Source organism: Pelmatolapia mariae, linkage group LG1, assembly GCF_036321145.2.
Source record: "Pelmatolapia mariae isolate MD_Pm_ZW linkage group LG1, Pm_UMD_F_2, whole genome shotgun sequence".
Lineage (NCBI taxonomy): Eukaryota > Metazoa > Chordata > Actinopteri > Cichliformes > Cichlidae > Pelmatolapia > Pelmatolapia mariae.
The window spans coordinates 32,717,828-32,745,119 of record NC_086227.1 but is presented as its reverse complement, the minus strand read 5'-3'; the positions used below and the strand labels follow the sequence as shown (position 1 = coordinate 32,745,119).

The window sequence follows — 27,292 nt, the reverse complement described above, 5'->3', positions numbered from 1 at the left end:
AATGAATGGATTTGCCCATAGAGCGTCTACTTGTCACCAATGTCAGATCTGGCTTTTTGAGTCAAATATCAGATCGGGGGATCAGGGATACTGATCTCATGGAGTATTTATGTTAGTCTCCCAGCTGTTTTGCGCACTATGCATTTCAGCGCTTGACAACCCGCTGTGAAACTTTCCATGGTCTGCCACTTTGTGGCTGAGCTGCTGTAGTTCTTAAATGCTTCCACTTTGCAGTATTGCCACTTACAACTGATCATGGAATATTTATGAGGGAAGGAATTTCATAGACTGACTTGTTGCAGTGTTGGAATCTTATTACAGTGCCAGACTCAAATTCAGTGAGCTCTTTGCTTTCACAAATGTGTGTAAAGGCAGTCTGTGTGAAAATGTGTGTGATTTTTTTTTTTATACAGTTGTAGCAGTGGGACTGAAAACACTTTAATTCAAAGATTAAGGGGAGCGGTCCAATACTGTGAATTCTGTGCCCAAATACAAGCAACAAAACGACGACTGCATGAGAGTGTTTGCTTTCTAAGGTTATGGAGAAACCCCTTTAGGTATTGCTGTTGGGGTTTTTTTTGTGCTGTTTTTCAACTTTTGAAGTAGGTTTTTAGGGAAATAAATGGTAGGACAGTAACTACCGCTACTGTTTGCTCTCTTGTCATCCTCTAGTGTCCAGTTTCAATCACACTTGTTCAAGACTACTAATGTATTTTGCCAGGAAAGCTCTCTAGGGTCCATAAAAGGCCATGCCCTCTTAGTTTTGCTGTTTGGAGAGGATCAGTGCTGCTGAGATGGGATGCATTGAAGTGCCATTAGAGAAATGCCTCTTCACCCCATTTGTTAAATTGTTCCATTTCCTGGACACCCTCCTCGCCCACAGCGCTTTTGTGTCAACACTCATTCTAATCTGCCTTCAGCAGTTGGGTGATAAGATACATTTTGATGTATGTACACAGTCAAAGCAAAACATTTGCCAAAAAGAGCCAATCGATACTATATTCAGATTTATGAATCTTGTCTAATGCGCCTGTGATGTACTGGCAAGAGATTTGTTGGCTGTAAAATGTTTTCGCGTCCCATGGATACATATGAGATGACCTTTTTGTCTCTTACTTCTTGATCGAAAGCCATATTGAACATTGAAATGCCCTGCAGCTGGCATGAGGCGATGCCTGCCTCCTCTGACTGCTCGTTTGAGTTTGGATGGTGCAGATGTGTGGGTGTCCTGCTCTTTCTCTCTCTTACTTTTTTTTTTTTCCTCCAAATTTCATTTTCAGAGTATTGTGCTTGCTGTGGTTCAAGGACATTATGTAATGCTTATAAGAGCACCTCATCTGGAGAAGTGCCGTTGAGACACAGAGTTTGCAGAACTCATTTTAGAAATAAAAACTTGCCTGTGAAAGACATTAGTAACTAAGGACACTGAACCGAAAAGGAATTCAGCAGGTGAATAACTCTAAGACAAGGAAAGTCTTTATTTTTACCAATTTTTGAAGGATATTTAGGGAGTGATGTAATATTCAAGGATATAATGCAAATATTACTTTTCTTACAGTTAATTTGCTCGGTGTATATATTTTTTCCTATAGAGCTTTTTAGCCTCAAGCTTGTAGTTATTTAGTTGGTACACAGTGCTGCTCTTGGTGTGTGCTGTTTTGTGTTTGTGCATTCACATTTTCAGAAATATGTAGTGTTTGCATGCCACAGGGAGGCTTGCGGCACTTTGCTGCTCCAACAAGCTGCTCATTGTGCTTGGCTGGTTAATGAGTGATTAGCCAGGATTGGCTCTCTGTTTGGGAAGAAGAGCTGGTAGATGACCTATCGAATGAGTAGTGCAGAGACTAAGATAAAAGCTGGGAATGCTGTTGGAAAAATGTCAGATGGGTCTTGGGGTGCACAATTTAAATTGGAATAGATAAGATTATGTTTCGGGTAAACTGAAAAGCACATGCCTTTATGTAGATGTCATAGATGTGCCTTATCTGGTCAACTAGGGTTATTCAAGGGTTATTCAAGTATTTTTATATTTGGTTTACAGATAAACTGTTGACATGTTGACATATACAGACCCAAACTGCAAAAGTACAAAGCTACAGCATATATCAACACTAGCCAAAGCGGTGATCATGAACTGTAACGAAGATTTATCCAATTTTGGCAATGGAACAGAAAAGGTTATCAGACTGTTTCATAGAGTAGTATGCTTTGAGTTTTTGAGTTGCTTGTGCGATGGTGGCATACTCGTTGTTTTTTTTTGTTTTGTTCAGGTTTTTTTTGGGTTTTTTTGTTTTTTCTCATCTGGTCAGTCTTTATTCACCCAGAGACAGCAAAAATATATGTACCAAAACTGAACTGGGGTGGATTTTTAGAAATATCAACATATGAACAACAGAATTTGAAACAGGGGAAAAAATACAACTAAAGAGTTATCTGTACAGTGCCCAACTGCTGCATCAATCTGGCTCTATTCCTTTTAGAAGTCCCAGTGCTCCTGCAGCCACTTGTCATAGAGTTGCCTGTAGAGAATGATCTGCTTCCAACCTCTCTCAGCAAGCGTAAACCGCCTGCAACATGTCAGGACTTAGGAGCAAAGCATCAGCTCTGGCTTAAGGGAGCGCCTCATCATTGGTCTGTTGACTTAACCAAAGTTACTTGGCTATGTTCTCTTTTGGGTTTACTCTAAAGCATGGGTGGAGTTTACAGCCATAACGTAATTTATTTCAACAAACACTGGTCCACCTGTAGCACTGGTTGCACTGCAACTGCACTAGACAGAAGGAGACAAATACACAAATAAAAGAGGGTGTCCATGTGGTTGATGAGAATCTGTGACTGTGGTAGTGGTGACACAGTGGAAAGATAACTCATTTGCCAAAAGGATTTTGAATAATGCTATGTAATTGCTTCAGATGCTGTAGGGCAACAAAATAGTGCTCTCTTTCGTGCAGTATTAGCATAGCTATGTTGGCCAGCCTGCAGTGTAGGAAGATGACAGACAAGTAAGTGACATTTACACCAGGGTAGAGAACAAAGGTCTTGGCCAGTATCCCAAAAAGTTGATTCTGTTCATCTGGACGTTGCGTTTTCAGTGGAAGAAATGTTTCATTACTTATCCAAGTGACATCTTCAGTCTCAGTTGACTGGAGGTGTTTTATTCAAATGTACTGTCTATAAGGTTGAGGAAACCTGCAGTTAGCCAGGACTGAAGAAATGACTTGGATGAGTGATGAAACGGCTCTTCCACTGAAAACGCAATGGCTAGATGAACAGAATCAATGTTTTGGGATTTCCTTACCTGGAAAATTGAGTATGCATTAGGATGTCTTAGCCAGTATTTTTAAGTATTTATAACCAGTTTTGTTAATTTGAGTTTTATTGTCAGGCATAATATAGGCATTTCTCAAAGTATTAGAAATAACAGGAAAATGCATTGATTTTTGTCAAATAAAGCAGTATTGATATACTTTTACAATTTATATAAATTCGGGGTGTTTAAAAAAAACAAAAAACAGAGTTGTTATTTTTACTATTTATTGACACATCCCACTGTAATATCACTGTCATAAATAATAACATTACAATCTGATAGCATCACAAACCTCATGTAATTGGGGATTCCCCAAAGGTCTCGATGGGAACACCCTGTACATGTAATGGGCAAATTATGATTTGATATCCTCCTTTTCTCTCTTCTTTAATACGGTTCTGTCAGACGCTTCTTTCTTTAGAAACAGCGTTCTTCTTCCCCACCGTCGCGCCATAGTTTATCTTCTGATTGTTTACATTCTCTCTTTAATATTGCAGGATCTTTTCCTTATGATATAAAGCGCCTTCTTATTAGCCTCAGGACATATAGTTTACTTGAATGCTTGTGTTTTGTTGTGTAGAAAAAGAAAGCCACCATCTTTAAAATATAATTTCTTTCACATACGCCACACTCACTTCATCCTTTGTGGGGCTGTCACATGGGTCACTGCCAACGCCATTTGGGAGGCAGTGGTCCAGTGGAGCAGCCCAAAGCTTCAGGCTCAGGTGTCACACGGTTAAAAGACTGGTGTTCTGTTAATGCATTGTAAGCTCATCTATTCTGGCTTGGTGATCTGTCTTCTAGTTGATAGTTGTTGTAGCAATAAAGATTTGTGTTATGCTTTTGTGGCTGCATCTCTCTCATTTGTCAGTAATCATGGAATGGATTTCAGTTTTAGATCCTTTTAAGGATCATTACTGCTCCTCTTGATGACAGGAACCGTGTGTCCATAAATGAATAATAAATGCTTAGTTCTTATCTGCATCTGTGCTTATCTATCCCATATAGATTCACTGTTTGTCTTGACAGGACTTAAAATCTGTCATTCCTTTCATAACAGCATCCATCTGTGACTAATTATGCAGTGGCTGCAGGATCCTTTTTTTTAACGAAACTGTCCTTGCACAGTTGTTAGGGAAATGAGTCACGGTTGTTAAGGAAGTGAAATGGTGTGCGGTCGACTGTATGTCGCAGGGTATGACTGGCCTTCATCTGAGAGCTCTCAGAGCACTCAAAACCTCTGCAGTTGTTTGATGTTTGAGCTCTGCAGATCTTCATTCACATTTGGAAATAAAGAGAAAATATGGGAACAATGTAGCAATGTGATTGTACAGCTTATGTTTATGTATATCTTAATTGGTTTTAGTGTGATAGAGCAATCCAAAACTCATGGCAGCAACATCCGCAGTCAGTTACTCTGCGTTGTGTGGTAAGTGTGATCAAAGCAATGATTGGTGACAGCTGACAGCATACTGAACAAAAAGCTCACTGTGTTCCTCTTTTACATGACTCCTGGGTGATGCAAGAGTGTGTCAAATACCAATAGAGTGTGTGTGTGTGTGTGCACCATCTCTCAACACAACACAACATTTTTAGTTAACTTTTGTATCACTATGAACAAGTATTTTGATGGTTTTAAGAAACTGGGAAATTATAGTGTTTATAAAACTCACTTGCAGACTGTAAAAGCTGCTTCTTCAGTCAGTTCAAGTGAAGTAAAAAGCTAGCAGACACTGAACTTTGACCAAAAGCTATGCCTTTTCACTGGATTTGATTAAGTCACTTGATTGTGATAGTTGTAAGTTTATATATTTGCACTTTTTGTACATATGCAGTAAAATCAAACTGTTTCCAACACATAGACTTTACTTCTTACATTAAAAAAACCCAAACATTTTCTCCGTACAAGACTCATATATATCATCTGCAGTCAAATTAATTTTGCACATTGGAGTCACTCTTATTTTGGAAATTAACCAGCTAGTCCCAGCCTTTCCTTTTCCATGTTTAACCCCTGGGTGGCTCACTGGGAACCCTTCATGTGTTAGCATCCACAGAGAGACCTTTGACTAATTCCACCATCTTGGGCAGCTAATAACTTGTCTATCACTGCTGCACTGCTGACATGTTCCTTCTATACTATGAAGATGTGCACTGAGGTTTTATTTTGAGTCATTTTCACTTTTTCGTCATAGTACTGTTGCTTCTTGAGGTTTTCTGTTTGTTTTGTTCTATATAGATATTTTTTTCTGTCCCTGGATGATCTGAAGAAGTAAAATAATCAAAAGAACCATCACACCTAAAACTCTAAAGACTGATTTATTCTGTGGTGAATCTTTGTAGGTCTCATAATGTAACCTATGCAAGAGCATTCATGCCTGGTGCATTATGCGTTAATTAGAGTGCATGGTAGAAACAAAGAAAATGCTGGGACTTTTTTTCCGTGCTGGCTCCCCACTCTTCAGTACCCACAGCTGTGGGCTGCATTGAGTCGATATGTAGTTGCTTTTCTAAGAAGGTGCACATCAGATTATTTAACACAGAAGTTAAAAGCCCATTTAAATATTTTATTCTCTAGCTGATCACATCATGTCTGTCCCAGGAGCAAGCAACCTTTTGTTCTTACATCAGTAGTAATTTAAACTGATCAGTGAGTCATTTTTAAACCAGCGCTTCCAGTATTTTGCCTGGTAGCTCAAGAAAAGTTAGATTTATCAGATTAAATAGCTGAAGTTTTTCTTCTAATATGCCAGATGCACGCTTAATAAATATTTAACGAAATAAAAGTAATTAAACATGTGGAACTAATAACCCTAAAAATACTAAAATTAGTTCAAGGTTAGTTTCAGATTTAATCAGCCTTCTTACTGAAGGATGTTTTCCTCCTTTCCACAGGCTACTTATAGAAACTATCCATTTGTTAACTCTTTCTTGGGTTGAACAGTAACTTTATATTGCCCCTGTTTAAACATGCATACAAAATTGCTGTTTCTAGATGGAGTTGGCTGTCATCATAGGACAACTGGAGTCATGCACAAAACAGGGTGAGTTCTTCACACCTGGATGAGCTCGTCTTTATGCTGCACAGTGTGAGACTGTGACTCATATTTGGGAGGGACTGCAGTGAAACTTAAGCAACTCATGTCCGTTCCTTTGAGAGATCCTGCACAGACAGATGCTCAGTAGGAGTAACCTTGCTTTCACCCAATACAGCCAAAAACTCTTCTTCCCACTCAACCACAGAAACCTCAGAATTGGTACTGCTGCCTGAAGACATTCCTGACTGTGTAGCTGTTCATCAGCAATGCTTTTATGCACATTTCTTGGCTTACAGTGGCAAAACATAAGGGGAGGTTTTTGCAAAATGTGTAACTCTAACCCTGCCGCATACTTTCAGACTGCCAACAACAAGGCCTCCATTCAGAATCGGAAAGAAAGTGTGAGCCAATGTAAAGCCTACAATGAAGTGGAGCACAGACTAAACACAAATCGGATGCCAGTCATATGGGGAGGCTGATACAGGAACAAACATTTTAAGAGTGCTAATGAAGACACTCGGCAAAGAGACAAGGATGCTATTAGTCAGCCCTCATTTACTCCAGTCATCCATAGCTCCCAGGAGGCATTTGAGGTAATGAGATCCCTCTGTGCTCTTTCTGCGTCACTCCCACTGTCTGACCTCTCTGTTGCTGGACAGCTGTAATTGAAGGCTTAGCAGAATGCGCCGTGCCATGCAGCACTTATAGCACATGCTGTCAGCATTTCTTTCGCTCATTACACGTGTATTATTTTCCAGAGCATGGCTATTTGTCCCACACATGTACAGCAGGGAGTCACTCAATCAGTCTGGTGCTGAGACTTTTGACAAGTGTTTGGCTTACTCCAATAGTTAATAATATTGTACTTGTCTCCATGGGGAAATGTCTCATCTATTTGACCTGTCCTAACCACAATCATACAGCAATCATAGAGCAAAGCTTGTGGATCTGCGCCAGTACACAAGCTTGCGCCTTGTGTAAGTGTAATGGCAGGATTATTCCTGTCTAACGTGTCAATCTTATGGTGTGGGAGGAAAAGAGAAACTTGCAAATGCGGTGATGCAACAATGATAATTACCATGCTACTATAGAAGGAATCAAATTTTCCTCTTTTCCACTGCTGGGGCATTTAGAATTTAAAATCCTTTCCTGAAGGGGAATTTGTCACTCATGTTCTGTGGGTTGGGAGAGTATCGCTCAATACAAAAGGTACATTTACCTGGAGCCTAATATTCAAGTGCTGAAAGACCCATAATACTTCATATTTCAGCTGATTACAGTAGGGTTACCCTTTGACTTGCATGCATGCCTGCTTGACTTTAATCTGGTGTCAAACTCGAGGCCTGCACCCAGTGCAGGACACATGTCAAACTAAACTGGCGATCATACCCTTACCTCACTAACAAATATGCTAACACACATTAGCATGGAAAAGGTTGGAAAAGCTGATCCATAAAGCAGACCATTTCATGAGAGTTTGGACTCACAGCAGAGCTGTGCAGCCCAGAATCTTTATTAATATTATTCCTCTCATTATTTTTACTGAAGCTTGTCGAACAACCACCGAGTTGTCATGTTCACACTTGTGAAATAGGCAATGTCAAGCTTGTAGGATACCTGAGGATATAGTTTAAGTGATTGCTCCATATTACCACCAGTTATAATATTTAGCTTTGTGAAAAAAGTCGATCTTTTAGTGTAGCTTCTAGTGTAATATTATTTTGTTTAACTAAATTGTATACTATTCAGAAGTAGCTTTATGTGAACCCAGTTATACATGAGAAAGCTATGTGATACTTTATCAACTCTAAACTGTATGTAAGTTTCTGGTCCTTGATGTGAGTGAGTTTGACACCCTTGGAGTAAATTGCAGCAGGTTGTGTGTTTTTCCTCTTTAAAAAAATGACTTTTCAAAGTGAATTGATCCCTTGCATAGCACTTGTATTTCATGTAAACTCTTGAAGAAATAAGAGCAGCACAGTGCTGGCAACAACTACTCTGAAGAGATGATAAATATCCATCTTCAGGGAGCTCATCAAACATGCGCTAAAGAGATAAGATGGCCATTGAGGAAGACAAATGCATAATGATTTCATAACTGTAGCCAAAGTCCCACAGCTATTCTGATTAAATGGGCGGATCATGTAAACACCAAGCCACTACTGTCAATTCACCAGTCGTGTAATAGCACTGTTGGCCACTTGCATAACTTTTGCTTATTCCATGCTCTTGGGATCAGTGTTCCTAGTGTGCTGTGTGCGAGTGTCCAGAGACAGGGTGTGTTTGACAACAGTCGCTGGTCCTCTTAATTTTGGGCCAGAGCCAGACAGCTGTTGGAGCCTTTGCAGACAGACTGACTCCTCCCTGCATGTAAGCAAAGTGTCATATAAAATCTCCAATCATGAGTTGAATTCCTGAAGCCGTTTTAATACACCCTGTTTATATTCTTACATCAGATTTGTAGAAATAAAACAAAAAAAAAGGAAAATATTTTACAAATAGCTGCTAAGATTCATTTTAAGATAAAATTTGTTCTTAAAGTCAACAAAGATTCGTGCAGTGACTGCATAGATCAGAGCCATGACTACTCCATATTCCAAATAATTTTTTTTAATATCAGTTTTTAGGAGGTTAATAGCACTAACACCTACTCCGCCTAAATCCCACCACTGTACACAGATGTTTTGAATAACAACGAGTTTGTGCTTGCGTCCTGGCCTCCCACCCACAAGCACTGCATAAATAATTTTTCTACAGGGCGAAAGCATTTTGTAAGACTCTTATTCTCTACTTGTTTTGGGGTTTTTTTACCATCTCAATTATGCATTTAAAAATATACATTTTGAACTTTTGGAAAATACCTGCATCAGCCATTGCACAGAAACGTGAGGAGGAGGAGCACAGTGGCTAAGTTCAGTCAGGCTGATGATGACCACAGATACCGGGAACAAGTTTATTCAGTTCACATGTATGAAACTGCCGATATGCTGCCTCTGATAAAAAGGCTACTTTTTCAGTTTGCAGAATTTAAGATGGTTCTGATTACTCGGAAATCTTGGTCAAAGCTTGGGAGCTCTCTGTCATACCAAGTAACAGTTTCCATGGTGGAAATTGTTACTAACTAAGAGGTGTCCTCTTGCTTTTGAAATTTCTTTCCACACATCTCTAAACACTGTGCTGACATATTCTTGGTTTGTTGTGCATGCACTGCATGATTGTGGTTTAAGTTAATCTCAGTAGTACTGTACGAGTGTCCAATGAAACATGTTTCCACAAACGTTTTTTTCAGTCTAGAAAGAAGTTGATTGTAATTAGTTAAATCATGTACTTCTAGCTAGAATGATCTGTAAAAATGGGTATTATTTGCCAGTAGAATTGCATTAATATCAAAACCTACAAAATGGTAAACAAAACTGTAAAACAATTCTAGTGCAGCACATAATGCAAGTATAAGCTGGCCCCTTCCAAGTTGTAATTTAAAATTGTACTGTAAATGTACTGGTGGTTATAGCAAGAGCAGTAGATGATGTCAATTTAACTCTTTTACTTGATTTGGCTTCAAGGTGTGTTTGTTTGTGTGTGTGTGTGTGTGTGTGTGTGTGTGTGTGTGTGTGTATCAATCAAGCTTTAGTTACAACCTTTTTTATTTGTTGATAAATTGTGATTGGCTGATTCTCCCTGTGGACTGAATGGGATGGCTCCCAGTTAACCTGTCAGACATGATTTGGCATTTACCATTGGGCTACTGTTTATGTCAGTCCTATATTCTTTATTAAGGCCATTGCATATTTATATTTCCTTTTTTCCTCACTCATTTTCATCATTCTCATAGTGATCCATCAGCATCTGTTTGGGGAACATCATTTTGACCTAATAATTTCTTTGCCTACTAGCTTCACAGCTGACAGTACTTCCTGTCAAAGCTCCTGCCAAAAACAACCAGCAAGAAATAGCAGCTCTACTAGCATGCTACGTGTTTGAGGTGTATGCTATTTGCAAACTTTAGTCATATGAGTTACAACTGCATGTCTAGAAGTCTCTTTTTATATCAGCAGGCTTTGTGTGGGATTTTAGACCTTCAGCTTTCAGGTCACATGTGCATTCACTTTCATTGTTATTATCCCTTTGAACTTGCCTTCAGACAGACATTAAATCTGTACTGTACATAGCACCACAGCTGTGGCTCTTACCTTTCCTTGTACTTTTCAGTAATGTGATTTCTGTGTGTGAATAGAACCAACTACAGACTAATGTAGAACCGATCTAGAACTAGACCTTTTCAAAAAAAACCAAAACAAAATCAGACAGTTTCTCATAGAAGGTGTGTGTTGCTTTAGTTTAAAGGTGATAGGTACATATCAAAGGCTTACAGTACATATTTGTTTAGCTAGCTATGGTTTTCATATTATTTTGCAAGTGTGTCTGCAGTGCTGTTGGAGGATGACATGCAGCAATGAGTTGGAATACAACATTCAAAATTTGATATATGCTAGCATAACATATAAATATTAAATAAGTCGGTGTCCACATGGACTGACCTGGGGAATGTTAATCTCCTCGATCTAAAAGCTTATTTCACACTAATGCAGCACTGTATCTGAACATAAGGTCAACCAGTATAAGGGGTAACTTGCTTGTTTAGATTCCACTTAAACCTGTGTGGGAATTTTAACTATCTGATGCTGTGACTACAGAAAACACGCAGCTCTGTTACTCTTAGTTTAAGGGGTTTTTTCTTCTTTCTTTTGTAGGACTGGTGCAGAAAATGTATCTAGTGTCACAGCGCTGTGATAAATTGTTTAAGGATAACAATATTTTATATGCAATGGGATAAAGTACAATATCTCTCTATTGGTAAATTAGCTTAGTCAGAACATATAACTCAAATGTGCTACTGTAAAGTAAGTATTGTAACAAAATTGTAACATAAATTAATAGGCATCCTTCACTTTGTTAGGTACACCTGTTCAGCTGCATGTTAACATGTGTCTGATTAGCCAGTCACATGTTAGCAACTCGGTGCATTTAGACATGTAGAAATGGTCAAAATAACCTGCTGAAGTTCAAACCAAGGATCTGGGGAAGAAAGGTGATGAGGTGACTCTGAATGTGTCATTGTTGTTGGTGACTGACAGGCTGGTCTGAGTATTTCAGAAACTGCTGATCTCCTGGGATTTTCCCGCACAACCGTGCCTGGGGTGATTTACAGAGACTGGTCCAAAAAAAGGGAAATGAGCAGCAGTTCTGCCCTCTTCATGCTAGAGGTCAAAGGAGAATGGTCAGACTCCTTTGAGCAAATAGGAAGGAAATGATAACTTAAAAACCTACTCATTACAAACAGTATGAAGAACGCCATTGCTGAACACACTACATGTCAAACCTTCAGGCAGATTGGCTACAGCAACAGAAGAGCACACTAGGTGCCCCTCATGTCAGTTAAGAGCAGGAAAGTGATGCATTTCACACGGGCGCACTGAAGTTGAATAACAGAAGATTGGAAAAATGTTGTCTGGTCAGATGAGTCTCAATTTCTCCTGCAACATTCATATTGTAGTGTCAATTATTGGTGTATAGAACATGAAAGCACAAATCCATCGTTCCTTGTGTCAACGATTCACGCTGCTGCTGCTGGTGGTGTAATGGTGTGGAGTAGAGCTGGGCGATATGACCCAAAATTCATATCTCGATATTTTTTAGCTGGATGGCGATATAAGATATATATCTCGATATTTTTTTAAAGCCATAAAGTAAGAACAAAAAGAGAGTTCTTAGTCAAAGCTGTGTCCCAGATGTCACACAGGCACTTTTATTAACATACAGCATAGATGTACATGAAAAAAACTACTCAAAAATAAAATATGAGCATTTATTAAATAATGATGCGCTATAAATAAAAGAAAACTATGTTGTTTTGTGCATAACAAAGAGCTCACAATTGTGCAGTCAAAATGTAAACTAACAGACCCTGAGCAAAATAACACAGACAGATTTCGCAGCTGCTCTGTTCCCAACTTCTACTGTGTGACTGACAGCCTGGAGTTTGAAATCCGCTTCGTAACCGTGTCTCTGAACAGGTGCCATTTATGGCCCTTATACACACAATACGGTAATATTACGTTGAAGCACAGTACGTATCACTCCGCGAGGCTCCTCGGTAGCCGTAATGCTCCCACAATCCATCAAGCGGTGCGGCTCCGTAGCTTACCAAAGTCGAACTAAAACATTTTTTGACAGATTGCTGAGCGCTGTGTACCACATAAAATCGGTTCGCGGTCATCAAGCACAACCAGAATTCATACAAAAGGCGCGCAGTCAACTTTTGAGAGAATGAAAGGATTTCAGGCCGTGCGTTAGCGTGGCTAGCTCGTTAGCGTGGTTAGCTCGTTAACACGTTGACGCCGTCCAGCCCCACGCACGGGCGATGCGCAGTAACTCGTTAACGGAGATTTGCCGTGTCCACCTTTCGCTGCCTGCAGGTGAAGCGATGGGGGAGGAGGGGGAGTTGTGTTCAGTGAAGGAGAGGTGAGGTCGAGTAACGTTGCGTAAAGACAAAAGTGGACGAAAGAGGCAAACTTGCGGCTCCGCAACTATAATTATAACGTAACATACTATATCGATATAAAGGATATTGTCACATCTTATATCTCGTATAAAAATATATCGATATTTTTAAAAAACTCGATATATCGCCCAGCTCTAGTGTGGAGATATTTTCTTGACACACTTAATAGCAGCTGTTGCTCACCATGTCTTTATGACCACAGTGTACCCCTCTTCTAATGGCTGCTGGATATCCAGCTGGAGAATGTGCCATGTCACATAGGCAAAATTATCTCGAATGTATTTTTGGAACATGAGTTCACTGTATTCAAATGACCTCCACACTCACCAGATCTCAATCCAGTAGTACACTTTCAGGATGTAGTGGAGATTCACATATTGGATGTGCAGCTGACGAACTTTGTGTCGTCATATCAATACGGACCAAAACCTCTGAGGAATGTTTCCAGCACCTTGTTGAATCTGTCATGTAGAATTAAGGCTGAACGAGTTCCAGCCTGGCACTGGAAAAGTGTACCTAATGAAATGGCTGGTGAGTGCATGCGTAAGTAGTGTATATCATATTTTGATGCAGAAACTCCACCACTGCAGGAATGTGATAAGTACAATACAGAAAGATTAGTGTGTTTATAGAAAAAGTTTTCCTGGGACTACTGACAGACTCTTTCAAAACAAAGATTGACATCAGTCTGGGGTGTGCCCAAAGAAAAACAAACACATGCATGTATGGCTCAACTGAAGCAAACATTTACCCGTCTTCTTTCTTGTACTGTTGTGTAATAGATACTATGTAATTGTACTGTTTGTTTGTGTTGTGTTGAGACCCATTTACCACAACTTGTTTTCAATGTGGAACAAGACATCAACCCACTAAACAAACATTCACAAGCAAATATTGAGAATCTAAAATATGTTCATGCACACAGTATGGATGGATATAGTGCAGTTCCACTGAAACCTCTGCATAAATGTAAATGTTTTACATCTAGTGTATCTGTTAGCAAGTTTTATCCAATATGAACGAATCGCAGAAGACATGCCTCTGATGTTTTTCCATCTTTTGGTGACCCTGTCTCAGGATCCTGGCCAGACATGACCGATGACAGATGAAGGTGTGGTGTGGCACATCTCACACATGCATACGCGCACACACCAGCAGAGTGTCGTTTTTATTAGAGCACTCCAAGAATTTGATTATAACTAAAGGCCTTGCATTTCTGCCAATTTCAGGATTGACCTCCATTGTCTGTACTTCCCAGAGATAATAGAAGATGTCATCCAGTACATTTTCCCCGAATGCCCGGAAATTGCATGTGATTTTTGCTTCTGTGGCCACACAGAAGAGTGTTGTAGGCTGGGTTTACTCATGTATACCCATGTGAAAGCTTTAGTAATGTTTTACTCGTTATTCACAAATAGTTAAAGGATATTCAGACTCCTCAGTGGCTTGCTGGTAAAGTGAAAGACAACCAGCGCATTCATGTATGAATGCACATTATAAATTATGAACACAGTTAAAACAAGACTAGTTATAACAGTAGATTAGTAGATTGTAGAAAACATGCACCAGATGGCCCTGTCAGCAGACAGAGCTTTATGGTAGCCTGGAAAATTACCATCACCGTGTTGATCTGAAGCTGTCTCCCATTTCTGTTGGAGTAGCTCTGCATGATATCCACGGTAGGTTTTGTTTCGCTGTGTAAACAGCTCTCCTCTCTGCTAGATGCAGATGTTGAGATTTCTCTTTGAGTGGTAATGCCGGTAGTAAGCTGGCTGGCGTACTAAGGGATAATTATGGTTTTCTTATTGGTGGTGGCGGCGGTGGTGGTGGTGGGGAAATGGGCTGGTGCATACAGAGGGTTCCTTCTGCTACAGATTTACAGGATGGAGCCTGTCTGGTTATGAAACGTGACATGGGGATGTGGCTGGCTATACCAGCTGGAAACAATGGTCTCTCTCACCGTAGCGCATTCTTTCCAGTCTTTCTTACTAAACTTTCTCTACAAATTACATCTTTTTGGGAAACAAAACATTCCACAAAGGTCATCTCACATTGTGCGTCATCAATCTTATATATGTTGAAAGCACAAGTACAAATATGGAACGGGGTCAAATGGCTACAGTAACATTTGTAATCAACAAACAGCCTCACAACATGTATAGTTCAGATAGTTAAATATTGTTTATTAAATATTAAGAGCTGTGAAGTTTTCTAAAGATTTCTGTCCAGGTAAATTGCACTCACATGTGAGGTATCCACATATGGAGTCTGCCATAGTGAACACTCAATGATTTTTAGGTATTTTGTATCAAATAATTACTTTGCCCAGACTCACTCACCGTTTAATTCCGCTTGAGGCAAGATGATGACGATGATGGAAAAAGTGTAAAATACATCCATTGTAAGCAAAACATTTTGTGGGTAAGTTAATCTGCGGAAGGATAATTAACATGATTTTATGAGTGACATTTTTCATTGGGCTACAGGTGTTTTCCCAATCCATAATGCATATGAGAAGGAAATGGCTTAGACAAATTCAATCAGTGCTTTCCCAGGATTGGATTTGGACGATGGTTGATATGTTTAGATGTAAATTCTATGCTTCTTTAAATCAATAAGCTCCTCTTTGGAGTGCTCTTTGTGTCAAGCAGAAAAATTGGTGACTTGGGCTCAGTTTGTAGAAGCAAATGTGAAACAGTCGAGCAGCAGCAGCCAGCTTCCGAGCACGTGGTGTTTTCGCTTGCACTTCCTGTATTTATTATCAGCAACAGCATTTAAAGCTTAAATCATTGCTGAAATAGCATCCTGCTAATATTGTTAAGGGTCAGCAGCTCCCTCTGGTCAACATGGTTAATTTAATACCAGTAGACAGTACTGGGAGGAGAGTTGGAGATATGGAAAAGGACAAAACCTAATCTAATATGCTGGTTGCATTTTTGTACATACATAAGTCATCAGTTTATGTAAAGGTGTACGGGCAATCTCCTCCACAATTACAAAGGTAGTCCACCCCTAACCTACCCCTGTCCTGACTGGGATAAACCTTGTTCCATGTACTGACTGAAATATGATAGTATTAATCATAATCGATTATGCCTTGATTATGGCACTCGGAGCAAGTCATTCAGGACATTCAAGCACTGCATGTTACTACACACTGTTACTCTCTGTTTAGTTTTGGTAACATCTGGTTTAAATTCAGGATTCAGGCACAGTTTACATGAGATTTCTAGCTACAGACAAAGCAATCATTTATATTAACTGACAGAGTAGATTGAATAAGGGGGAAGGACAAGAGAACCCATGCGTGGAAAAGTAAGAAGTAGAGAGCAGATAGATAGATAGATAGATAGATAGATAGATAGATAGAGACGGCTGAAAATGAAATCAGCAATAGCTCCTAAATATATAAATTTGCTTTTAGTTAATTTTGTGCAGAAGTGTACAAAAGTTAAGTGCAGCTTTGAGATTTGCAAATGTTGACAATGGGTTTTTAACTCATTTCACGAGTGGGTTGTATGTGGGATTGAAGACTTATTTGGTATATGCATGTTGACTTTATAAAATGACTAATAAGGCTAGATTAACAACCTCAAAAGCAGTTAATAATAAAATGAATAAAAAGAGGTAATAATAAAATTATTAATCAGAGAGATTAATTAGAGGGTCATGTTTAGATATGTGTGACTTAAATTCTTGGTAATACTAAGCGAGCTCTGTCAGGTGCCTCCGGTTGATATGCCCTTTACCCACATCACCTTTAACCCTGACTCTGTAGAGCATGGGTTGAAAAATGCGGTTGTCTGTCTTTAACAGAGGTCACTCTTTGTCCCTTTTTTGTCCAAGCTTATTGAATACCAACACAAAGGCGACCATAAAAGCAGAGTAGTTTTCTTTTGGAATGAGGCCTGCCTGTTTGCTCTCCATAAAAAGGATTCGAATGGGCTTAGGCTTGGTGATGATTCAACTAGATCAGATAACATTGGCTTATTTCCAATGAGGTGATTACTTGGCATAAATAGAATAGATTGACCATTTCTGGGCAGCGCTCAAGCATACAATTTGAAATCATCAATGAAGAATTCATGCCCTTTCAATCAGACTGTGAAAGTAAGAATTTAATGGGCTAAAGTACAGAGCCAAAACTGAGATTGTGTCAAGGTCTAAAAATCCAGGCGCTGCACTGTATCTAGTCGCTTGACAGGACACCTCTAGTTGCTTCATGTTAGGCCTCTGGTGTTTTTGGCTACCCAGCAGATACCTACTCCTGCTTTGTTTCCCGAGAGACTGAAGATGTCATTCTGCTGCTTAACAGACTGCTGGTACACAACATACGAAAAGTATCCGTGAGTCAATATGGAGAAGGGATGTCAAACAAGTGGTCTCGCGGCCCCAGCTAGCTTTCCTGTCCCTGGTTTGGTGATGCAGAGCTAAGACAGTAGTGATTTTTTTTTTTTTTTTTATTGTATTTTAGATCCAGACAAGTCATTAAGATTTTGTAACTAAGCAATAGTAATTTAAAACTGTACAGGTGAAGGGTCACAGCATGATAAATAATAACAGTAGACTCAGAATGTGGGACAGCTGACAGGTATTGCTAAATATCACTTATTGTTCTTAAAACATCTCAGGTTGTTTGTCGTCTGTTTTGTAAATGAATCACTCATTAAATATGAGAGCATGTGACAGATCACCTGTAGTGGCTTATGTTCTTTACACTCAAGGAATGGGAAAATCTATATTTTTTAGTTCATTGCATTGTGCTCTGTGAATATGTCCTCAGGCTGTTAATACAGAGGTCTGCAGTAACTTCCTCAATCATTCGACAGCTACCCGGATGTTAGCCTGGAATCATGCATGAGCACTCAGACACATTAACATAATCTTTGCTCATTGCCTTGCACCATCCTCTGGATTTGCTTTACAGTGGATTTGTCCAGAAAATGAAAATGAAAATCAAGTTTAAGGGTTTTTATTTTTTGCAAAGGCAGGTGTATGTTAGTGTAACTTTTCATTTTAGTCACATACACATATGATGGTTACCACACTTGTCATAGTCATTGTCTTTTCTTCTGGAACTATCCGTTTTGAGAGCTCCCAGTCATCTCACCCTCCCTTTTCCTTGACACCAGGACCTATACTTCCTACTGCTCAGAAGCAAGCACACAGTGACATTGGTTGGTTTTGTATGGCTGCTGTTCTAGGATTCAGTGACGCCACTTTACAAGGGTGCTATGTGATCCTTTCATTTGCCAGGCTTTTATAGTGAAAGGCCTGGCAGTCAGTACAGCAGTTTCAATCCTACTTGCTGAGAGACTCTGCTCTATTGAGGCATACAGCCCTGTGTGTTCTCCCAGCCGCATGCCACAGAGCAGCCACAGGTTTGATGGTTCTGCTTTTTTGCTATGGTTACTTTAGAGTTGAAGTATAAAAAGCAGTGTCAGGGCCTAGATCTTTGAAATGTGGTAAATGAGAGTCTTTGCAGTGTGGATTGGTTACCTAAAGACTAGACAAACCCATTAAATACTTAAGTCAATGGGTCATCCTTTCATCAGTGATTGAAGTTTTGTTTTGTTTTTTTAAATTTCTTTCCTTGTGTGCGGTCATTGAGGGGGAAAATGGAGCTGGAGTAGGGGCTTATTGGCTTTGTTCTCCACTTGCACTTCAGGTTTTTCTCTGCTTGTGTTTAGATTTGCCACTTAAATTCTAAGAACCAATAAAATCATCTCTTAACAGGTTTAAACTAAATTCTTTCTAATCTCCTCTATTGGTAAATCTAAAAATAAGTTTTAAAAAGCCTCTTTCCCCACAAATTATACTTTTACTAGACAATTATGGCTTCTTTTACGACTTAGTCCAGAAAACCAACACGAACATCTCTTCTCACCCCACCAATCCGATGAACAAATCTTATGGATAAGCCAAAAAAAAGGTCTACTTTCCTGTGTCTTTAGTACAGTTTAAAAAGAAAAACTGCTGAATGTTATTTTTTTTCACTTCACTGTATAGTTTCTGTTATATAGGAAGATATATTGCCAGATAGCAAATAGAAGGACTCTACTGCGAGTCCATTGATAGGTAGTGTCCTTGAGATCTAGTGTAGGTATAATAGCTCCCTTGTTCCCTCGTAGACACACTGTCTGGACTGCTTCAGTTCACTTTAAACTGCTTCATGTGTTAAATTATCCCATAATGTGCTAAATTGGATTCCTCTTGAAATCCCCATCTTTTCATCAGGTGTTATCACAAGTTTATTTGATGTTTTGCACCATCGGTTCAGTGTTTTTACCCATGCATGTCAAGTTTCCATGCATGTGATCATAAAGGTATATATAACTGACATGTTCATTCCCCATTTATACTAACATTTATAGTAACATGTTTAAAGGATGTGCTTACAGCTGTTCCCATGTTTAAGGTCTAGACATGGTATTTAGTGGTTATGTGGAGTAAATGAATCCTACAGGGTCAACAGCCACTAAACATCTACTCAGGGTTCCCTTCTTGCAGGCCAGCTGGTTCCTACTGATGCAATTGGAGGGCTTGATCCCCCACTATGCACTTTATTTTACCTCCCTGCTCACCCTGTTGCTTTTACTGCCGGCTGAGTGTTATTTGAGGCTGGGGAGAGCCAGCTAGATGATGTTGTGTCCAGCAGCAGGGGTGAAAGGGAGAGTTCAAAGTGGCTGTAAACTTCCATTGGACCAGTCCTCACAGTACTTATTGTGGCAGTGCCTTTTATTACTACGAAGCTGAAGGATTGCGGCTGACTCTTCACCTACACACAGTGTTATAGGTGTCCTGTCTTTCTTTTCTCTCTACCTTACTCTTCCCTCAGCTCTTTTTATGGCACATGGCATCCGCTTCAGTTGCTATGCGAGAGACAAGTATGAAGTGGTGTCTTCCACACGCTGCACACTGGGGCAATGATATAAGCAAGTGGAGGAAATTAGGTTTCTATTAACAGTGGTGTGAAGTTCAAACTGCTTCTATTGAGCTTCAGGACAGCACCTTCTCGTTCTGTTGCTTAGAAATGGACAACAACATGCAAATTCTCCCCTTTGTATTTTATTTCATTTTTTTTATTTATTTTTTTTTTTTTTGAGGAATTTAATTTCAAATGTCAGCTTTTAGAAGGATTATGTTAAATTTTGTCAAAACGATGGTCAATTGCTCTCTTTGGTTTTTAGCATATGGTTGTGAGGACCTCAGCTCAAATGTTTTCTTCAAAAGTAGAGCCGGTATTTAGGCCATGTTCTGGTTTACATGCGTACAGTTATAGGAAACATAAATTTGTGCTTTGTCTGCTTTTGTTACTGGAAGCTGAGCTGTTACTGTCTGGCTCTTTAGTTTGTTTGTTGAGCAGGCTAGCGAGAGAAATAATTTGCATAACTGTACAGGAGCTCAGAAGCTTGTATTATTCAGTTAATGTGACCACTGTGGTCATCCATGTGGCTGCTTCCTGTAAAGCTTAGAAACACTGGTGTCATCACAAATTCTAAAGAGATCAGGCGTAAATTTGATCCATATTGAAAACTTTATTTTAGGTGTTGTAAAAGCAGCTCAACAATTCATGTAGTAGACCTCCACAAGAAGTTGTTAAAATAAAAATATACTAGACATGCTGCATCTGGCAGAGTAGAAAATGTTTTGGGAAGAGGTCAGAGTGACACGTGAGGACGTTTGGTTCGTATCCAGAAGAATGCAATTATAAAAAATTGAAAAAAATTAATAAACCCGACACTTATGAGCTCTGAGAAGCTAAAAGCATTGTTTTGCAAAAAAATAAAAAACCATAGACCAAATTCAGCCATCCGTCCATAAATTTTGGCTTATCCAGTTCTGGGTCCCAGTGGAGTTGGAGCCTCCCCACCTGTCACACAGCGATTGTCCCAGTTGTCAAAGGTTAATTTCTCCTAGAATGAAAAATATTTAAAACCTTCTGGATCTTTGATTCAGATCTAACAGAAAGTTGATCAGAAGAGAGCCAGGATCCTGCACATAGCAGACAGGGTTTTTTTATGCATAGATTTTTGCATAGATTTTACATAAGTATGAGAGTTCAGGTGTGAGTAAACCTGTGCTCTGTGACTGATTTGGATATCTCTTTATGAGCCCATAAAGTGCCTGACTATTTGTTCCCTTGTGTGTAGTGTAAAGCATATGAAAAAGGCCTTAAAATCAATTGAGCCTTAATTTTTTGCCATGTTTTATATGAAACCTGTGTTCATTTTGTGATTTTGTGTGTGTGATTTTGAAAATCTTTAACCTTTTCCTTTTTCTCTTTCCTTTGTCTTGCCTTCTTCCATCCTTCAGGTGCCTTGCAGGACTGGAGTTCCCGACCTCTGTGCTGAGTTAAATCCTAAATCCTGGTGGGATCACGACTGACCTTTGTTGCTCCGTCATCGGCTCCTGTTTCCCTCCCGCTCTTCCTCCAAACTTCTCTCCTCCCCTTTCTTAAACTCTGTTCCCCTCCTCCTCTGTGTCTGTCTTTCCCGGGCTTATTACTCACTGAAGGGAGCAGCACAGTAGCTGGCAAAGGATGAAGCGGGTCTGCCTGCCAACACCAGACAGAGGATAGAAGCCACAAAAGGACTAGCAAGGGGGGCAAGAGAGGCCAAGAGGGAGAGAGACTGAGAAGAAATCTATCAGAGAGAACCACAACGAAAGTGTGAGAAGCAACAACAATCAAGATGCCTCGCCGGAAAGACAGAAGTTTCATCAGCTAGGAAGGTGCCACTAGCAGATCTATAACTCTGAACATTTTTTTTAAACAAACTTCTAACCTGCACACACAAAAATAAGTTGTGGAGACAGATGCTCCTACCCTCTGGAGTCCTTGTTAACACCTGCTATGCCTCTGTAAAAAGTGTTAGCCATGCCAGCCAAGGGAAAGTACCTGTTGAATGACCAGGGGCTCAGAAATGAGGCACTCTACCGCAAATACTCCTGCATCAGCCAGTATCAGCCGCTGGTACTCCTGCTGGGCCTCTCCATGCTCTGCTGTGTAATTCTCCTTATTCTGTTCTTTGCCCTCCGATTGGTGAGTTTTAACATACACATTTGTTTAAAAGTTACACTGACTGCAAACACTGGAAAGCATTATACCTTTTAAATATGAATCCCAGTCTGTGATTTTTAACGATACAGTGATTATATTCATGACCTCTGAGGCAGAGGAGAGGAGTCATTGGAAATGATCAATAGTTCTTTTGAATTCCTTCACATGACTAATCATTGGGCTTCAACTGCATAAAAGGTATTAATTGGTATTAAAATGTCTTAAGTCAGTTTTTCATATACTAAGATATGGGCACCTGGAATTTATTAATTGTACTTGACATTATAATTTAAAACCTCCAAAATATGATTGCTAGGTTGGACTGTTGAGTAATGAAAATTGGCTCCTTTGCCAAGATTTTACCCAACAGCTGAATCCAGCATGCAGGTTTTCAGCCACACGTGGTGCATTTTGTGTGCAAAGTGTTTCCGGTGTGGCACAGTAGGAATCACGGAAGTGGAATCCAGTGCAAGTTCCAGTTCAAGTTCCAGTTCAAGTAATTCTTGCAAAGTAGCTTGACTAGATTAGATTAAAAATGCTTTAAAAAGGTCTTAAACCAAATATGCTATAAACTTACTGGAACTCAGATTGTTGGTTTTTTTTAGCCTTACTGATTTGCCTATCTAGGAATAATGCAGTGAGTGTAAGGAATAACGGAATTTCTGAAAATTAGTAGCCTCCATAAACTGTTGTATAACAATTAAATAAAAAAAAAAATGCACAACCTGACTTTCACAGCATGGTCTCTTATGACAATGGCAGCAAGATGCTACACATAAACAGCAGCTCGTGTAGTCATAAACTCAGTTTTTCTACCTGGCATTTTCCTTTTAATTGATGAAATTATGTTAGAAAAGCAAACGAAAGAAATCACTCATCCAAGAAAGTATGCAGTTAACAATTAAAATGCTCAAGATTAAAAAAATCCAGCTTGGTTCAAGTATTGTTTTGAGGCACATCTTAGAAGATTATTATTATTTAGTCAAGGAAAGAACCTGCTGAGCCAACATACACAAACACACCTGCAGTTTTCCTGCTTTTTGCATCACTGTTAGCTTTTATTGCTAGATGACACAAATTGCTGTTGCAAGTATTGAAATGCACCAACAATGAACCATCATTGATGATAAGTTTTAGTTAGTTGATTGGTGTTTGGGGGAGAGATTTGGCACATTAGGACAGCAGCAGTAGCATGCTGTGTTATGAAGCAGGATGTGGCTGGATGTTCAGTTTGAAACCTTAGGTCATCTGTGAAAATGTGGGAGAAAAAAATAACACTCCTCTATTTTGATAGCTGCTTGAATAAAGCACTGTGGGTACAGATGTAGAGGAGTGTGAATGAGTGAGTGATTGTGTAACTGTTTTAATGTGAAGGAGGATGTATCTGAAGTAGGCATGAACATAGGGAATGCAAATTTCAGTTTCAAGATTATATAAGGTTACACTGTTTTTGTGCAGGAAACGAAGTGAAGTGTATGTTGTCTCAGTGTCTCGTTTATCCACAGAGAGATGCGAGGTCAAGGTTGGCTAGAGAGGGCTCAGAAATACTTGCGTTTAGTTTCTTTTTTCCTCTCAGGCACGTTCTCTCTGTTAATTGTTTTACCCAGCAGTTAAAACTTGCATCAACTTTGTTGGAGATTTGAATAGAATAAAACAAATCAAGAGAAAACTAAGACATGCAGTAAAATGTTTAAAACAATGCAGCTGTCAGAGTACAGCGACTGCAATTGTGCTTCCTACCGTGACAAGAAAAGACATGTATTCATTGAGTTCTGCTGTTCAGCGGCATGCTGTTGATTTTGGCACGATGGCAGGCAGCTGCTACAGCTTCTGTCACCGTAGCTTATATTGCTTTCTGCTGCTGGAAAAATCATTTTAACCTTCCTTCTATTGTGTTGCTGCACACTCCTTTTTTTTCATGTCTCTCTCAAACATTGGTTCCATCACTCTTGTATCCACTTTACACACACACACGCTCGCACGTCCATGTTGGTAATATGTAGCTTCTCATTTGGATTTCAAAATATGTAAAATCTATTCACACCTTCAGCAATCCCCTGGCATACCATTACACACTCCTTTTTTTCTTTCCTTTTTTTCCCCCTTTTCTTTCCTCTCTTCTGCGCATACAGTTGCCAGGGGTACAGAGTTAAGAGAAAATGTTGGGATGGAGCTTGTATAACACTGTTATTAAATGCAAAGGAGGGGCACAGTGTCGCTTAGGGGGTGGCCGTCAATGTCAGGCAGTCACTTTCGACTTATGTAACTCTTCTTTAGTCGTGGATATTGGATGATAAATGAAGGAAAAACTAGAGAAAACTGGCATTAAAAGTGCGTCTTCTAACACCTGTCTCGGGTCCTGATTGCCTGGAAGGTTCTTTAAATTTTATCCAAATACAATGGCTATAGCATGTATAATAACACTCTCAGACCTAAATATGTAACTCCTGTAAATGCATTCATTGTAGCCTTGAAACCTGCTTTTGCTGTCTCCATTTAGTTGCTTGCAGGTTTTCATTTTTATTAAACTTACTGCAAAACGCCCCTTTTTCGAATGTCAGTGATGATGCTGAATCACAGAAATAAAAATCAGAATGATCAGTGCAAAGTCCCACAGAACTTTAAACACCCTGGCTAGTTTTGTGTGATTTTTTTTATTTTTTATCCCCCCCCCCCCCCCCCCCCCCTCTCCTTGGTGTGCCACATGTTAAACATTAAAGCCGTATCTGCTCACGTGGATTTCTCTGCAGCTGAAAGAAGTAATTGTGCTTTTGCTGCCGTCAGAAAGGTTTTGTCAAGACTCGCATCTACACGGGGAGCGGAAAATGCTTTAGTTGAGATCTGGCCTTTTCCAGTGCTGCCATGGTAACCAGAAAGCTCAACATACAATGCAGAGATGGCCTTCTCCGCTCAGAGATCTATTGACTCTGACTTTGTGCGTCTGTCTCACTCCTGAGCGCTCTTTTAACCCCTTACTCTCTCTTGTGTCCTCCCTCCAACACCTACTCTCTCTCCCACTTAACGCCAAGGCAATCACACATCATGTGCACACATGGACGAACATGGCTGCTGTTCTCATGCATGTATTTACCTACGCTTTTGATACACAAACATAGACACAAAATGCTCTTCTTTTCACAAATGCATTCTTTTTTTCCCCCCTTTGTGCCAGCTTCTCACTGTGCAGTAACTCAATTAGGAAGATGTTGGCCTGGAGGCAACAGCACATGAAGCAGAGACAACTGTGAATAAAAACACGCAGTAATCTCACATAGGCCTTTGTTCTCAGGAGCATTTTATGTTGTTTTTTTTTTTTTTTACCTTCAGCTTCAACTGCAGAGTACGAGTTCACCAACAATACAAAAAACAAAAAATATTGAGCTGCTCGTTAAAATATTTTTTAAAAAAGTATATATAAGTAGACTCTACAGTACATGCAAGCAGGTGAAAATATAGATTTTTCACACAAAATTTACAAATACTTCACAGTATTGGCAAAATCCATGATGTTTTCTTTTCATCTTGTGGGAAATAAAGGTGGTTATTGCAGGAAGTGCTATTATTAGTTGTGCTTCTTCACACTAGATGGCTAACATAGTTCTTCTGCCACTGATACACCTGTGGTCCATGCACAAATGTAGCTACTGACCTGAAACTTGCCTAATATTGTGTTTAAAAACTAGCAGCTATCTCTTGTTAAACTTGACTGTAAATACTTGTGATATAACTTATGTTATACAGCAGTCCTCTGTGGAACAACCTCTGCTTCAATTGAGCAAACTACCGAGATGTTATCTAAACAATATGTTATAATTTAAACCTTGGAAACCTGGTTGAGGATAAGCTGTTGATCATCTTCAACCAGGCTTGAAAGACATTGAGCAACCCTGTAAGAGTTTAACAAATTGTGTTTTTATTTTTCTCTCCCTGGCTTCTGGTGTAGGGAGCCGCGGAACATTATGTCTTTGTGAGTGTGGTGAGCGCCAGCCTGTGTGTGTTCCTAGCTGTGTTTCTGCTGGTGTGTACAGACGTACTCGCACAGCGATGGAGGCGTCTGCTAGGCCTGATTGTATGGGCAACACACCTCACCTTGGGCTACACCTTCATCTTCAGTGGACCTATTGTCTTACCTTGGGACCAGGTAACTTCACCTTACAGCAGAGTTCAAACTGAAGTAATGCAAACCTTTTCCAGAAACAAAAATCTTGGGAAGCTGCGTAAAATGTGCACAAATACTTAAATCAGTTAGTCCTGAAAACCATATATTTGCTAGAAAAACTACAAACACAATACACTGAATGGTAGAAATGAAAATTTAAAAATCTTTCCACTTATCCACTTTTTCCTGCTTGTCCAATCGAGGGCTGCAGCTTAGCACAGGCACCATTCATGGGGACCATTCAGACTTACATTTTACCTGCGACCAATATAGAATTGCCACTTTAACTAACTATCTTTCGACTGTGAAAGGAAGCCAGAGTAGTTTTAGAGAACCCCCAGAGGCACCTACACAAAAGTACACAGTGGATTCAAACCCAGGACCTTAGGCTTATTTTAAATTTGAGGGACGAGGTATGTTTACCACTGTGTTGGATCTTTCCTTCTCCTTTATATATTTATTTTTTTGATCGAGGTGGTCGGCTCCTCAACACCTGAAGCCCTCCCTTCTGTTGCTGGGTTTCGTAATGTCCCAAACATTATCAGTGGGTAACAGGCCTGGACTGCAGGCATCGGTTATATATCTGACTCTCTGCTACAAACCAAGGCTGTTAAGAACTATATGGAAATTTTTTGACAGTCTTTTTCTTGAATATGTCATAAGTTTAACAACCTTTTCCTGGCATCTTTTATGTTGTTGTGCATTAATGGTGCTCTCATAGATCTTACTTATGTACTGTGTACTGTTAACAACCCATATGGTCCCTGTCCTCTGACCGGTGTGCATCACTGATGCTTTGCAAAAGGAATTTTCAGACCACGGGGCAGGTTTTCACTTTGCCTCCATCCATCTTAAGTGAACTTATGCCTAGGTTAGCTTTACTGGTGTTTGTTTAGAGAGTTATTCTTTGCATAACTGATTTTGAATCTCCATTAGTGGTTGCAGGGACTGTGCAGTGCTGCGTGAGATCGAGAACATCACGGACATTCAATATTAGCTTTTGGTTTTTTTTGTTTCTGCATGTAGTATATTTCCATTTAGAAGAAAAAAAAATATGAATATTTATACTTTCTAATTCTCACCAAGTTGCTGGTTTGGTTGCGTAAAACAGATTTTTTTTCTTCTCATAAATCTTCTACAGCTTAGCTGTGAAATGTCTTTT

General features: G+C 39.6%; 1 protein-coding gene across 2 annotated transcripts in view; it reads left to right on the top strand.

The window, feature by feature from the left end:
• The window catches only part of adcy7 (adenylate cyclase 7), a 64,795-nt gene that overhangs the window by 8,543 nt on the left and 28,960 nt on the right, over positions 1 to 27,292 (top strand). For both annotated transcript variants that reach the window (XM_063479109.1, XM_063479101.1), the window contains exons 2-3: positions 21,227 to 21,953; positions 25,915 to 26,112. In XM_063479109.1, coding sequence (XP_063335179.1) covers positions 21,789 to 21,953; positions 25,915 to 26,112 — 363 coding nt within the window. In that variant the 5' untranslated portion in view covers positions 21,227 to 21,788. The remainder of the gene's footprint in view (positions 1 to 21,226; positions 21,954 to 25,914; positions 26,113 to 27,292) is intronic.